The sequence below is a fragment of the Euprymna scolopes genome, chromosome 20 (genome assembly GCF_053919585.1).
Source record: "Euprymna scolopes isolate OS-2025 chromosome 20, ASM5391958v1, whole genome shotgun sequence".
NCBI classification, from domain to species: domain Eukaryota; kingdom Metazoa; phylum Mollusca; class Cephalopoda; order Sepiida; family Sepiolidae; genus Euprymna; species Euprymna scolopes.
The window spans coordinates 47655121-47669609 of NC_136501.1; the positions used below are offsets into that span (position 1 = coordinate 47655121).

Sequence of the window (14489 nt, forward strand, 5' to 3'; positions counted from 1 at the left end):
ATATAAATTAAATATTTGACCCAATGGGTCATGAATGTTTGCTTAAAATAAATTTTAAAAAACTTACATTTTATTTTCATTTTCTATTTAAAAAGCCATTCTTAATATGGGGGAGAGTGGCTTTAACTATTCTGTACTTTCAACTAACAATTTCATTTAAAAAAGAAATATCAAAATTTGAATTTAACTTTAAGTATTATGGTATCTGTTCAGCAGCGCACATTTACCTATAAGTATGGCAAACCACTTATAATTCAATGGCTGTAATTTTTTTTTTAAATAAACAATTATAAACAGAACGACACATAGAAATCTATCTATATTCTTTTTTCATTTTGATATACTTTCATAGAAATGTTTCTGTTATGTCAAAAAAAAACTATTTTCTTTACGTCACAAGTGTCACGCTCATACATTAATTCCATAGCTAATATAACATACTGACCAAACGGGTCACGGGTAGTCTAGTATATATATATATATATATATATATATATATATATATATATATATAGATATAGATATATATATATTATTTTAAAGATATAATTATCCACTGACACGTGTTTCGTCGTCTACGACTCATCAGAGTGGCTGAATCTAGCGAGGTGTGTGTGTGTGTGTGTGTGTGTGTGTGTGTGTGTGTGTGTTTTCTGCTTAATACATTGGTTTATTTTCTTAGAAAAAGTTTCTTTCTCTTTTTTATGACTTACAGTTAACAAAAATATATTGAAACTAAAAGTGGGTTTATTTGTGGGGATTACCAAAACAGATAAATAAATAAATAAATAAATAAATAAATAAATAAAAAGGAAAAGTGTGAGCGCACTGATTGGTTGCTTTCCAGTGACGTCATGACGCGCAACTGTGGTCGATGTTTGGTGTTTCTCCATAAATTAAGCCGTTTTGCGCTCTGCTAGATTAAAAGCGAAATATCACCACTGAGCGACAGACTGCTGTAGTAGTACACTGCACATAATAGAGAGGTGCAGGTTTGATGACAACGCATATAATAAACAATAAATATTAGCTGACAAAATAATCATAAAATCCATACGAACACGTCAGGAAAACAAAAACGGAGAAATTGAAACTCAAATTTACTAAATCACATAAAACGTGCTTGGATATTCTTGAGATCATCAATTCCGGAAAATTGTTGAGAATCAAAACAAACAGGTATTTATTTATTTTAATTATTTTTGTATTTGTGAATGTATTATTTGAATAAAAATTCATGTTTTACTATTCTTTTGAAAGTGGGGATATTTTATTTTAACAATTTCTTTTTGGAGTAAATTTCCTTTTCTTTTTTACTTTTAATCAACAAAAATGGAGTTATTGTAATGTGAAATATTGTAGCAGTTGTCTATTTTTATATACGAAAAATAATACTATTTAATTTCACCAACAAAATTGTTTATATATAAAATTCTTGTCACTACAATTTAATTTATACATTTTTCGATAGGTTTATCTATTTGACACTAGTAGAAACTACCCGGTGTTGTCCCGGAGTTTTGTTTTTGGTTTTGGTTTTGTTTATTTATTTATTTATTTATTTTTGTTTACTTTCATTTTTGTTTTACACTTAACTATGCCTTTTTTTGTCTCAAAAGTAATACTTTGGTGCTTATGCACTTATTGTACCGCATTTAAACATTTTTTTTTTTTTTAAAATAGTATTTTCAAGTTGTATTCAAGTTTTACGATAACAATTTTAATAAATTGTTTGGTAAAAGTGCATAATATTTACAAAACAATCTCATCTTCTCTCCCCTGTGTTAAGAATGGGTTTCTAAATGATGTTATTTCAATACGGTATTAATGCATAAGTATCGAAGGGGGGGGTATATTTTCCCATTCCCAAAATTGCCTTAATTTAAAAAAAAAAAACTAACCTTAACCTAATCTTAAACTAAGTTTTAGATTTAGTTCGACAAAAATCGGTTTGGTACGGTTCAAATTCTGTAGAAGCTACAAATATGCTACAGAGTTTTTTTGTTTTTTTTTCAATGAAGTGAAACTCAAAAGATTTCGGTAATTTACGGAGTCAGTTTCAAGGTTTGACGGAGATTCCCGAGAAGGCAGACGATACGAATAAAAAGAGGCTGTAAACACGTTTGCCCGAGTTAGACGCACGATGTGAAATTTGAAAGTTTGTAAGTGAAAAAAAAAAAATGTAAAAAAAAAAAAGGCAGGCGACACTGAAGAAGCAAGCAAAACCAAGTTAGAATTTTTTTTTTTTTTAATTGTTTTAAATCCCCCCCCCCTAAAAAAATGAAGTTGAAAAAATCTTTCTAAAAATAAAAGTTGGTACTTGTGCATCTCACTGCATAGTGCATTGCATCTGTTACCGTGCTGAAATAATGGCACTATTTAGAAAGCCATTCTTAACATGGGGAGGGGAGGGGTTTTTTGTAACTATTCTGTACTTTCACCTAACAACTTAATACAGAATATACCGTAAAATTTGAATTTAACGTGAAAATATTATTAAATAAATATCGCGTTAAAGCACCAAAGTTTTCGTAAAAGTTAATAATGCAGTAATTACTGCATTATTAACTTTACTATTATTATTAACTTTACTATTTATTAACTTTACTATTATTATTAACTTTACTATTTATTTAACATTACTAATGCAGTAATGCACTGCAACTGCACTGCTTGATTTGAAAAAAATGATTAAACCCATTTTTAACACGGAGGGGGGAGAAATGAATTGATACTAACCTTAGTGAACACTTATAAAAATCCCCCTTTTTCCAACAAGTAAGAAAAAAAGTGTTCGTTAATTAACGTCTTTCTAAAAATAAATACCAAAGCAATTTTTTGTTTGTTTTTGTTTTCTTAGAACAACAACCTGTTTTGTTTTGTTTTTATATATTATAAATTGATAAGATGATAATCCTAGTTCTTCGTTATTGTACCTATTTACTATGCCTCCCCACGGGACAGAGTTAGACACAAGGGTCGTTTTTTAACGTGGAGAAAAGGTACAAAAATAAAAATTGTCTCAGTCGTGAAGGATTTCTCCTCCACCGAAAGAGAACAAGAAATAGAAGTGCAGCATCTGAAGAACAGATACTACACTTTGATCTTGTCCAGAAGGCCAAGTTGTGTAGTTCTTCGTTATTGTAGCGAAATTCGAAAATTGAAATATTGAATTTCAAGTAAACCCAATGGTATCTACTGAATTGTCATGTCGCAGTAATGAAAATATCCAAAAATTAAAAAAAAAACGATATGATAGCAAATTAAGTATCAATGATACTAGTTTTCGAAACAAAATCCAATTGCGTATATGAAAATAACTGTCCGTTTTCTTATATTTAATGGTGAATGTCTAGGTGAATTTTTGTAGGAATTTTTGACACCCCTAACACGAAACTGCGAATAAAATATAAAAAAAAACAACTCGTAATTTCTCTTTTAAAAGTGGATTGTTTATTTTCTTTATGGATTATACTTCCAAAATAAACTATTAAAGTTGTTTTAAAAGTAATAGAAATATTTTTTTTTTAACAGTAATGAATTTTACGAACTCAATATTTTTCAATTTTTAAACTTTAAAAATCTATCAAAATTTTTCTATTGATTCTATTTTTACGACATTTTCAGGGTTAATGTGAAATTTTATGCTCTTTCCAATAAACTGAATATAATATTTTAGACAAACGTTTTTTTTTTCACGCCCCCCCCCCCATTTTCAAGTATCTATTAAAAAGTAAATAATTAATTTACTCACCAAAGTTTTATATATCACAAATTGAAGAGAAAAGGTCAATAAATAATATATTCCAATTTAAAACAAAAATAAAGTAGTGTTTTTTTAGAAAAGTTCGAAGTTTAAAACCTTTTTTTTTTAACCACGTTGTTTGTTTTTTCTTGTTTTTTTTTTTTTAAATGAAACCTTAGTCCTTGCTTCTTTAATTGAAAAAAAAATTAGGGCTTGAATTACATTTTTCGAGTAGTTATAAGCTTGGAAAGACAGGGGGTCGAATAATTCACGCTTCCAATTTTGAAATGTCTATTAAAAAGTAAATAATTAATTTACTCACCAAAGTGTTATATATCACAAATTGAAGAGAAAAGGTCAATAAATAATATATTCAAATTTAAAACAAAAAAAAAGCAGTGTTTTTTAGAAATTTACCTGTAAAGTCCGAAAACCTTTTTTTTTAAAAAAAAGCACGTTGTTTGTTTTTTTGTTGTTTTTATAATGAAACCTTGGTCCTTGCTCCTTTAATTGAAAAAAAAATTAGGGATTGAATTACATTTTTCGAGGAGTTATAAGCTTGGAAAGACGGGGTGGAATTATTCACTATTTTTCACGAAATTTCTGACACACCTCAGATGTCGCCATTAAAAATGAGTGACACACATTTGAATAATTAGATTATCTTTCGAAGCTTATAACTACTTGAAAATGTAATTTAAACCCTAATTTTTTTTTCAATAAAAGGAGCAAAGACCAAATTTTAAAATAATAAAAGTTTTAATAGAAAAATACGCAATATTTTTTTAATCGGGTTTTCTTTAAAAAAGATTTCAAGAAATTCAACGAATTTTAACTTACTCCAAATATAATAAATATATATAAATTCTAAAAAATCACTTACCTATAAAAAAAATACTAATCAATGGGTACTACCATTCTTCATTTATAAGAATTTGTCCATATTTATATTTTATATTCCATGACCGTGATTTCAAATTCTAATCTCAGATGTTTACAGAGTGGATTTGTCTCCCTTTCTTCCAGTTGACAAATAAGAGGTCTAATTATTTTTGACATGTGCCTTATCTCCCCTTTGTATTTCTAACATGTTTCCTGTCAACAAAGTTAGTCAATATGGGGTCACTGTACTTGAAAAATGATCACATTTCGCTCATAAGTTTACTTTTATAAACACCCCCGACAAATTTTTCTTTTTTTTTATTCTCTTAAAGAAATACATGAGTTTTTGATTTAAAATATTTTATTTCTTCTTTATGCAATGAATTTTTTTAAATATCAAAAAAAAACAAAAAAACATTGAATGAAATAGAAAAAATTATTGTAAGTGTCCAATATTTATTGGACAATATTTTCAAATTATGAAGTTCCACTTAAAAAAAAAAATCAACATTTTTTTTAAAACAAAGTTTTAAACTTTTGACTTTGCAGGTAAATTTGCACAAAACTATTCTGTTTTTTTTTTTGTTGTTGTTGTTGTTGTTTTTGTTTTAAATTAGATTATTTTATTTTGTGATCTTTTATCTTCTGGGGATTTTGACCGCTTTTGACCTCCTGTGGATGCAACCAGAATTTTCCATTGTCAAATATTACATTTCCAGATGTATATCATGTGGTTTTGCTTTTGGGTAATTTTCAGCAAAATCTAATGGTCGGAAAACATTCTATGTCTCGAAATGTGCTATTTTTGTCTATTTTGGGAGCAAAAAAAAACTTACCATTTTTACCCCTTTTGACCCCCTGGGGACGAAACCAAAATTTTTTTAGGATGAAACGTTTCCAGATGTATATCATGTGGTCTTGCTTTTGGGTAATTTTCAGTAAAATCAAATGGTTGGAAAAGATTCTGTTCCGGAAAGTGCTATTTTTGCCCATTTTGACCCCTTTTAACTGCCTGGGGATGCAACCAGAATTTTTCCAGGGTCAAATATTATGTTTCCAGATGTATATCCACATGGTTTTGGTTTTTGGGTTATTTTTTCTTGCTCGCTTGGCCAATTTTCAGCAAAATCTAATGGTCGTAAAATATTTTATGTCCCAAAAAGTGCTATTTTGGGCTATTTTGACCGCTTTTGACCCTCTGGGGGTGCAACCAAAATTTTCATAAAAAATCCGAAAATGTTACATTTCCTCAGTTGCCTAGTTGTAACTTCATGGAAAATTTCAGAAAAATGTAATGAGTAGTTATTGAGAATTTTTTTAATTCTAAGGTCCAAATCCAACGGACCAATAACTACTTATTGTTTTTATCAATTTCAATAATAAGCAATGTTATCTACCTGATGGTCATGTCACAATTAGTTAAATATTATTGCATTATTACATAAAATATGTACTTTGTACATGTACAAATAGATTATTGCGTGACATCACTAGGTTGAATTTAATTTTTGACACCCTTAATATAAAAAAACTCGTAATTTCTCTTTTTAAAGTGAGTTATTTAATTTCTTTATGGAATATACTTTCAAAATAAACTATTAAAGTTTTTAAAAAAATAATAATAGAAATGTTATTTTTTATTTAAAAAAAAAAAAAGTGTTTACAAAGTGCATGCGCACACATGCAGCCATTTTTTCTACGTAATGAACTGAATTGAATTTTACGAGTTAAATTTTTTTCAATTTTTTCAATTTAAAAATTTATTAAAATATACCTATTGGTTCAATTTTTAAGATATTTACAGGTTTAATGTAAAATTTTATGCTCTTTCCAATAAACCGAATATAATATTCTAGACAAACGTTTCTTTTTTTTTTTTAATTCACCTCTTATTTTGAAATGTCTATTAAAATGAAAATAATTAATTTTCTCACCTAAGGTTTATATATCACAAATTGAAGATAAAAGTACCTAACCCACTATAATTTACTCCTTTAAAGTTATAATTTTTATTATTATTACAAACATGGTTTAAGTCGAGATAATTTGTTTGGAAGAAATGCTAAAATCATTTCACTCTAAAGAATTTATGAAATAGGAATTAACGCGGCAATCCGGTAATTTTTTTTTTTTTTCATTTAATAACAAAAAAAAAAAATAGTTTTCAAATTTATTTCTTTTTCATTAAAAAAAAAAAATTCTATAAATTTGATGCATTCCAGTTAGATAAATTGTCTTAAATTTTTATTTATTTTTTTTTTTGCGATGAGGATTAGTATTAATTTTGATTGTTTGAACTATTGCTCTCATCTTGGTAGTTGTTTTCGCAATAGAATCTTTTCTGACCCTTTAGATTTTGTTGAAAATTACCTAAAAGCAAGACCATATTAATATACATCCGGAAACGTAATATTTTAAACCGGGAAAATTGTGGGGCTTGAACCACAAGGTGTTTTAGGGGTAAAAAAAAAAACACACCCTTTTTGGGGCTCATTTTTATTTTTTCCAAAAATTCATACTTGTGTCTAAATAGGGGTTTTTGATGGTACCAAATTCAAATCAATGAATCGTTTGTCATGAAACGGTGTCATTTGGTTGTTTTACATCAGGCCATGTGTTAAGATGGGGGAAATTGTTAAAATCAGTCAGGGAACCAGATAGTTTTTGGCTTGTTGTTTCTTAATGAAAAATCATTGGGGGGGGGGGGCTGGATTTCACTACAATAACGAAGAAGGGCCGTAATCTTTTTAGTGAGCTTTTGAGGTACTTATTCATTGAACTTTTATTTCAAGTCACAGAGAACTGATCCGAGGTTCCCTGTTAATATTTTGGATTGACTTCGTAAATACTGATATCCTCTGGTTATCCATTTATTCCCAAGTATCCTTTCTGGTTTTAAATCTCTTGTCATAAAACGTATGTGTAAAAAAATGAATGGTAGTAAATTTCTTATTCATTAACCTAAATTAATTAATTATTTAGGCTAACCCCGAAAAAAAATCACTTATCCTTCATTAGTTATTCTTTTTCTCGACTTGTTTATAAGATAGCGACTATATTTTCCAGTCAAGTTTTCATTTCGGCATTTCTCGTGTACGACGAAACTTGCTGTAACTTACCATTGATGGTAAGTTGACAGTTTATTCATTGTACTCGAAAATTTTACGAACAGTGACAATAATCACTCAATCATTGTGTTGGACTTTTCAAGTACAAGAATTAAATTGCAAAATTAAGGAGGGTTTTTTTTGTTTTTTTTTTTTGCAATCGTGTAGAAGATTAACAATCTGTATTTATGTAGAAGCTCTCATATAGCATGATTATAAAAAATTAGGTTTATAATTATTTTTTTTTATTATTTGGTTATCTTTTTATTTGTTTTTTTTTTTGTTTTTTGGTTAGTTATTTATTCATTTGGTTACTTACATTTTATTATTTTTTATTGAATAATTTGGTTATTTGTTTTTATTTATTTATTTGGTTATTTTTATTTATTTACTTATTTTGCGTATTTACTTATTTGGGTATTTACTTATTTGGGTATTTACTTTTTTTTTACATAGGCATCACCACTTATCAAGGCCTTGAGGCCACTCGAGGATAAGGGTTAAAGAGTGTATAGTAGAAATTGGACAATATAATAATTGTTTGTAATCGAAATTCGGTAAATTTGTTAACTTATATGGAACGGCTCATCAAAAACTTGTTTACGTTAGACTTGAAGACACCCATATTGTAGTCAGCTGGAAAGCAGGAAAACGGAAGACAATTCCATAGGCGTGCAGGTCTAAGAAAGAAGTTTTGCTCATGGAATCTACGTTTAGGTTTAGGCACAGATAAAGAGTGGGGTAAATTATTGATAGTGTTTTCTGCTAGACGGGCGTTTCTTGTGAAAGTTTGACGAGGGGGAGGACCATAGATTGGAGCTCAGCCGAGCACTTGCCATCAAAATAACGATAAAGCAGAGACAAACTCGCAACATCTCTTCTGTGAGATAGAGGTTGCAGGGAAAAGAAAAGGACATCTCCTACGAGGCTACGAAGTCTATTTTGAACTCTATCAAGGCAGGATAAGTCATTTCTAGCAGCTTCTGCCCAAATGTGGCAACAATACTCCATCCTAGGACATACCTGGCTCTTATATAGATAGAGAATTGCATCAGCAATGAGATATCTACTGGATCGATAGAATGATCCCACCATTTTTCCAGCGGCCTTGGCAACAGATTTAATGTATGTGTTCCATTTAAGATCAGGAGTAAAGGTCTAGCCCAGAAGCTTGTCAAAACATGAGGCCTCCCCAAGACGAGAGCCATTCATTTCAATTGATGCCAGATGGGGCTCAGAGCGTTGATGATGTAAAGATAAAAGCTTGGTTTTAGATGCATTAAAAGTAACAAGCCACCTCTTTCCTCATTGTACCACTTGCTCAAGATCAGAGGAGAGAGAATCAGAGAACTTGGTCGTTTACGGTCTTAGATGTGCTTACCATAGATAGTAGTGTCATCAGCATAAATGTCTACGAATGATGTAAGGATGTGATTTGGAAAATCATTAATGTAGATCAGGAAGAGAGTTGGGCCCAGGATGGACCCCTGAGGGACTCCAGCATTAATACTAAGAGCTTCTGATTTCTGCCCATTAACCACTACTCTTATGAACCTATCAGAGAGAAATGATTTAATAATTGAGAAGACATTTCCAACTATACTGTAGCTGGAGATCTTGTGAAGTAAACCTTTATGCAATACTCTATCAAAGGCTTTTGATATGTCAAGAGCAATTGCCCTAGAAAGGTAGCCTCCGTTGAGAGATTCGCTAATCCTATGAGATTGAGATATAACTGTAAGCACATCTGATGTAGATCTAGCAGAACGGAAACCATATTGCGTGTCACTAAGAAGGTTATTTTTGCTGAGATGGTTGATTACTTCTCTATTTAACACAGATTCCAGCAACTTACTCATGACGCACAGGAGACTTATTGGCCTGTACTGAGAGGGAGATGAGCGATCACCTGAATTCTTAAATACAGAGCATACTGATGAAATTTTTCAGGGTGATGGGAAGCAATTCTCCTTAAGACAACGTTTAAACAGTTTTGTAAGTATGGGCGCTAGTTCTGGTTGAAGTCTTTTGAATACTAATTGGAATACCACCAAGGCCTGTTGCTTTACTGGAATCAAGGTTCTTGATTAGCTAGGCAACATCACGTACAGATATATATATATATCACATAGCGTGTTTTCTGATACAGGAGGAAATATTGGAGGTTGGCGGCCTTGGTCGCAAAGGGTAGAATTAACTGCAAAGTTCTTGGCAAAGAGTTTGACGCGATTACCTCAGGTCCACTTATTTGGGTATATACTTATTTGGGTATTTACTTATTGGGAGGGGGGGTACTTATTTTTTTTCGGTTATTTAGCATTTTTCGATTATGTAGCATCTTTCGATTATGTCGCATTATTTTTTTTTAAGTTTTATTTTTATTTTATTCTTATTTCTCTAAATTTAATTTTTTTTTTTTTTTATGCATCATGTGTAAGACAGTGGGACACTTCACGATTTTCATGGATACTTTATATCCGGTGTAAATGAAAGTTTATTGGTTTATATTTTGCGTTTATTTTATTTCCAGTATTTAAAAATATCGAAAATTTGCATTAAATCCGAAAATGCCAAAGTAAGTCATGTTTTCTTTTGCAGTAGCTCTTTTCTTTCTCCTTTTCTTTTTTCTTTTTTTTTCTTTTTGCTTAAAAAAAAAAAAAAACTTTAATTCCTTATTTTTTGGTTCAATATCATTAAGTTTTCTAAACCAAAAAATATTGGTAATCTAATGTATGGTGGCTTATTTCCAGTGAAAAATAGATTTCGACACGGTTTCGTTGCCCTTAAAAAATTTATTTTTAATTTAACCCCTTTCTTAGTACTAAATGAGATAATATTAAAAACAATAGGTTATAGTAGATTTAACTGTCTGCGAGAAACTCAAATAAAACAAGTCTGTCGGAGAAAAAGTAAGAGATAATGTTATTTATCTTACTAAAAAAACCTTGTGCTAAGGGAAAATAAATTATTTGGAAGCAATGAAACCCTGTGAAACCTATTTCTCTGTAAAGAATAGTAGGTGCCGTACAATATCAAAAAGTTGAAAAAAAAAAATGGTTGTGTATTATAATTGGATATTAAAAGATGCATTTTTAAGTAAAAAAAAAAGGGGGGGGGACTATAGGTCAGACATAGAAGCTTATTAAAACAGGGAGCTTTTGAGACAAAAGTCATTCATATCAACTGAGACCAAGTTGAGATCAGAGCATTCATTGGTGGTGAAAAAGCTTGGTTTTGGATGTGCCAAAATTAACCAGCCACTATTTACTTCATTGCACCACGTGCCACCTTTGTCCAAGGAAAAGGATTTGGAGATCTTGGTCATTGCTGGCCTTTGAAGTGTTGCCCTAGATAGTAGTGTTGTCTGCACATATGTCGACAAATGAACTCAAAACATGATTTGGGAGATCATTGAAGATAAGGAAGTGAGTTATTGGGCCCAGGACGGATCTGTAAGGCAAGCCAGTGTTGATACTTTGAGTTTCTGAGTTTTCTGTTTAGTCTACTGCGTCCAATGCTGTACGACAAACTGATTTATCTCCCTTGTTTTCCCTTAACTTTTGCTATTTCAACTTCAGCCCTTCGGGGGGGGGGGGTTATATGAGCTCCGAAGCCAACAGAGTATGGACCATTTTTGAAATGACCTGTTCACTGTTGACTGAGGTCTACACTTCTAAACTTTTCGAGGAAGCAAGTATAATGTTTATTGCTTGAGGCGCCCCTACAGGGGAGTGGAGTGCCGACGAGTCTTCCCAGGCAATTTTTGAACGGCTAGAGTGCTCTGCTCCTACTTTAGGCAGGCTTCACCTTCCTCGCTTTCTTGATCTTGTCAAATTTTCATACAGTGGGAAGAAAGTAAACAAGTGTTGCTATTTTAAATTAGAAAATGGCGGATCGATAATAATTATTTATTTTATTTTTTTTTTTTTTTTGATAAAAAATGATAGCTCTAGCAGATCTAATCGGTAATTTGTTTCGTAATTTTTGGAATTTTTACTAATTTCGACGTAACATAAGTGTTTTTTTGTTTTTTTTACTAATTTTTGACGTTACATAAGTGTTTTTATTTAAAATGCATTTTTTTTTAGAGATCCAATTACAATGCACAAATGCAAAAAAGAAAAACAAAAAAAAAACTGAATCCTTCAATCCTTCATTGCTATTATCGTGGGAAATGTAAATAGCTTCCTTCTTTTGCCAACAATTTTTAAGTATTTGAGACTATCTTGGTGGTGGCATCTGCTTATTTTGTTTCTTTTGCGACCCGTCCCCCCCCCCTCTCTCTCTCTCTCTCTCTCTCTCTCTCTCTCTCTCTCTCTCTCTCTCTCTCTCTCTTTTTGTTGGTCTGTCTTCAGGAGGCTATCCTTTCAGATATAGCTCTCGCCTGATTTTCCTCTTTCCTCGTTAGAAAGAAAATTATCGCCCGGGGCGTTTCTGTAAGGAAATTCCGACAATTTTGGGGATTTTTTTTTTTTTTTTTTGACAAATCCTCCATAGCATACGGACGGTTGCGACGATCCACCCACGTTCCTCTTAGGAGTATGGACTATCCAAACTCCAGCATGTAAATTACGGACGAAGTAAAGAATAGATACCCTGTAGCAGACGACGACGCCTGGCGGTGCCAGGCGCACAATTCAACTAACACCGGTGATTCGACCTTGACATTGGCACAAGCACACGGCGTCGGTTGTTTGTAAACACGTCAAATAGCAAACATGCTAGAATATTCACCAGCATTTTTTTAAAAATATATTTACAAAACCTTTGAAGATTTAAAAGAAAAAGTATATATTTACAAAACATTTTTTTAAAAATAAGTAACAAAACGAACGTATTTAAATAAAAGATATTTAAATAAACGGGTGTCTCTTTCTGTTTCGGATTTTTGCGACCAAGATTGATTTTTATGTGCCGTGTTTTTTTTTTTGGGGGGGGGGGGTTCTGTGTGCGTTTTTAAGACAATTCAATATTTATTCTTTAAAACATTAACTTTAGCGACAATTAATATATTTTCAAAATAATACTTTTAAATATTACATTTTTACGAATATTCGCAAGCAAGATTTAAAAAAAAAAAAAAAAAGACGAGGTGTTTTTTTTTTTTCAATTAAATTATAAACTTTATTTGAACTTTCAACAAACTTTTACAGACATAAAAATAGACTTTATGGATATTTTATAATAATTTTTTAAAAATATATTTAACGAAAAGTTTTTTTTTTATCATTTCATTGTTGAATAAAATTTCAAAGTAATAAATGGTGAAAAAAAATATCTCGAAAAGAAAAAACACCTTGTCTTTTTTTTTGTTTTAAATAAAACTTTAATTTTAAAATTTCGATGTTTGAAAAACAGTCCATAATATATATTTCATTATAAAAGTTCTATTTTTGTTTGATAAAAAGAATAAAACAGTTAATAAATAATAAAAAAAAACAACAGTCCATTAAGTTCAAATAAAGACTGTTTGAATAAAACTTATAAAAAAAGGTTCATTCTATACGGTTTTGGCCATTTCTTTTTTGTGCATTTTTGATACAATTCAATATTTATTTACAGTGCGATGTATGTCGGTGGTCAGTGAAGGAGAAATCCTTTTAGGCCGAGGCAATTTTTATGCATAATAAAATCACAAGTATAAACAATTGAGATAAAAAAAATATATTATTTTATTCACATCTTTTTATAACTTTTATTTTTATAAAGATGAAATGTAGTATCACAAGATAGAAATCTTTTTATAATTTTTATTTAAAAAAAAACTGTCTGTAAAAGTTTGTTGAAAGTTCAAATAAAGTTTATAATTTAATTGAAAAAAAAAAAAACACCTCGTCTTTTTTTTTTTTAAATCTTGCTCGCGAATATTCGTAAAAATGTAATATTTAAAAATATTATTTTGAAAATATATTGTCACTGAAGTTAATGTTTTAAAGAATAAATATTGAATTGTCTTAAAAACGCACACAGAACCCCCCAAAACACGGCACATAAAAATCAATCTTGGTTGCAAAAATCCAAAACAGAAAGAGACACCCGTTTATTTAAATATCTTTTATTTAAATACGTTCGTTTTGTTACTTATTTTAAAAAAATGTTTTGTAAATATATACTTTTTCTTTTAAATCTTCAAAGGTTTTGTAAATATATTTTTAAAAAAATGCTGGTGAATATTCGAGCATGTTTGCTATTTGACGTGTTTACAAACAACCGACGCCGTGTGCTTGTGCCAATGTCAAGGTCGAATCACCGGTGTTAGTTGAATTGTGCACCTGGCACCGCCAGGCGGTGTCGTCTGCTACAGGGTATCTATTCTTTACTTCGTCCTAACATGCTTCAGTGCTTCTTCACAGCTCTTGTATTTTAACGACCCTCCCAACACGTGTTCTTTTTTATTGTACCTTGTAGTTGGGACCTTAATGCTTAGTATTAACGTCTGTTGTTCTCACCTTGCATATTACATTGAGTGTTCTGTTCCGCAACCAACTTTACTTTCGATCTTCGATAAACTGTTTATCTGTAAATAAATTTATATATTTATAAACACAACTGTTTATTCACTGTTATTCTTTCCTCCCGACACGTTAACACAGCCTGTAAAATAGTGACCACCTGTGACCCTTTTTGTAAATGGGCATTAAAACTAAGGACGGACAATGAAAGTGAAAGTATTTTGTTTTTAGGCAAAAAAAAAAAAAAACCAAAAACAATTAAAAAAAAAAAAACATCCAAAATCAAAATAATCCGATGCTGAT

The 14489-nt window shown here is 30.5% G+C and overlaps 1 protein-coding gene across 2 annotated transcripts in view; it reads left to right on the plus strand.

The window, feature by feature from the left end:
- The first annotated feature begins 823 nt into the window (after positions 1-823).
- The window catches only part of LOC145241417 (uncharacterized), an 83564-nt gene continuing 69898 nt past the window's right edge, over positions 824-14489 (plus strand). The window contains exons 1-2 of one of the 2 annotated variants that reach the window (XM_080104354.1): positions 868-1179; positions 10265-10309. In XM_080104354.1, the coding sequence (XP_079960480.1) occupies positions 10302-10309 (8 nt within the window). In that variant the 5' untranslated portion in view covers positions 868-1179; positions 10265-10301. Of the gene's footprint in view, positions 1180-10264; positions 10310-14489 lie in introns of both variants that reach the window. The other variant, XM_080104356.1, reaches the window with a different exon arrangement.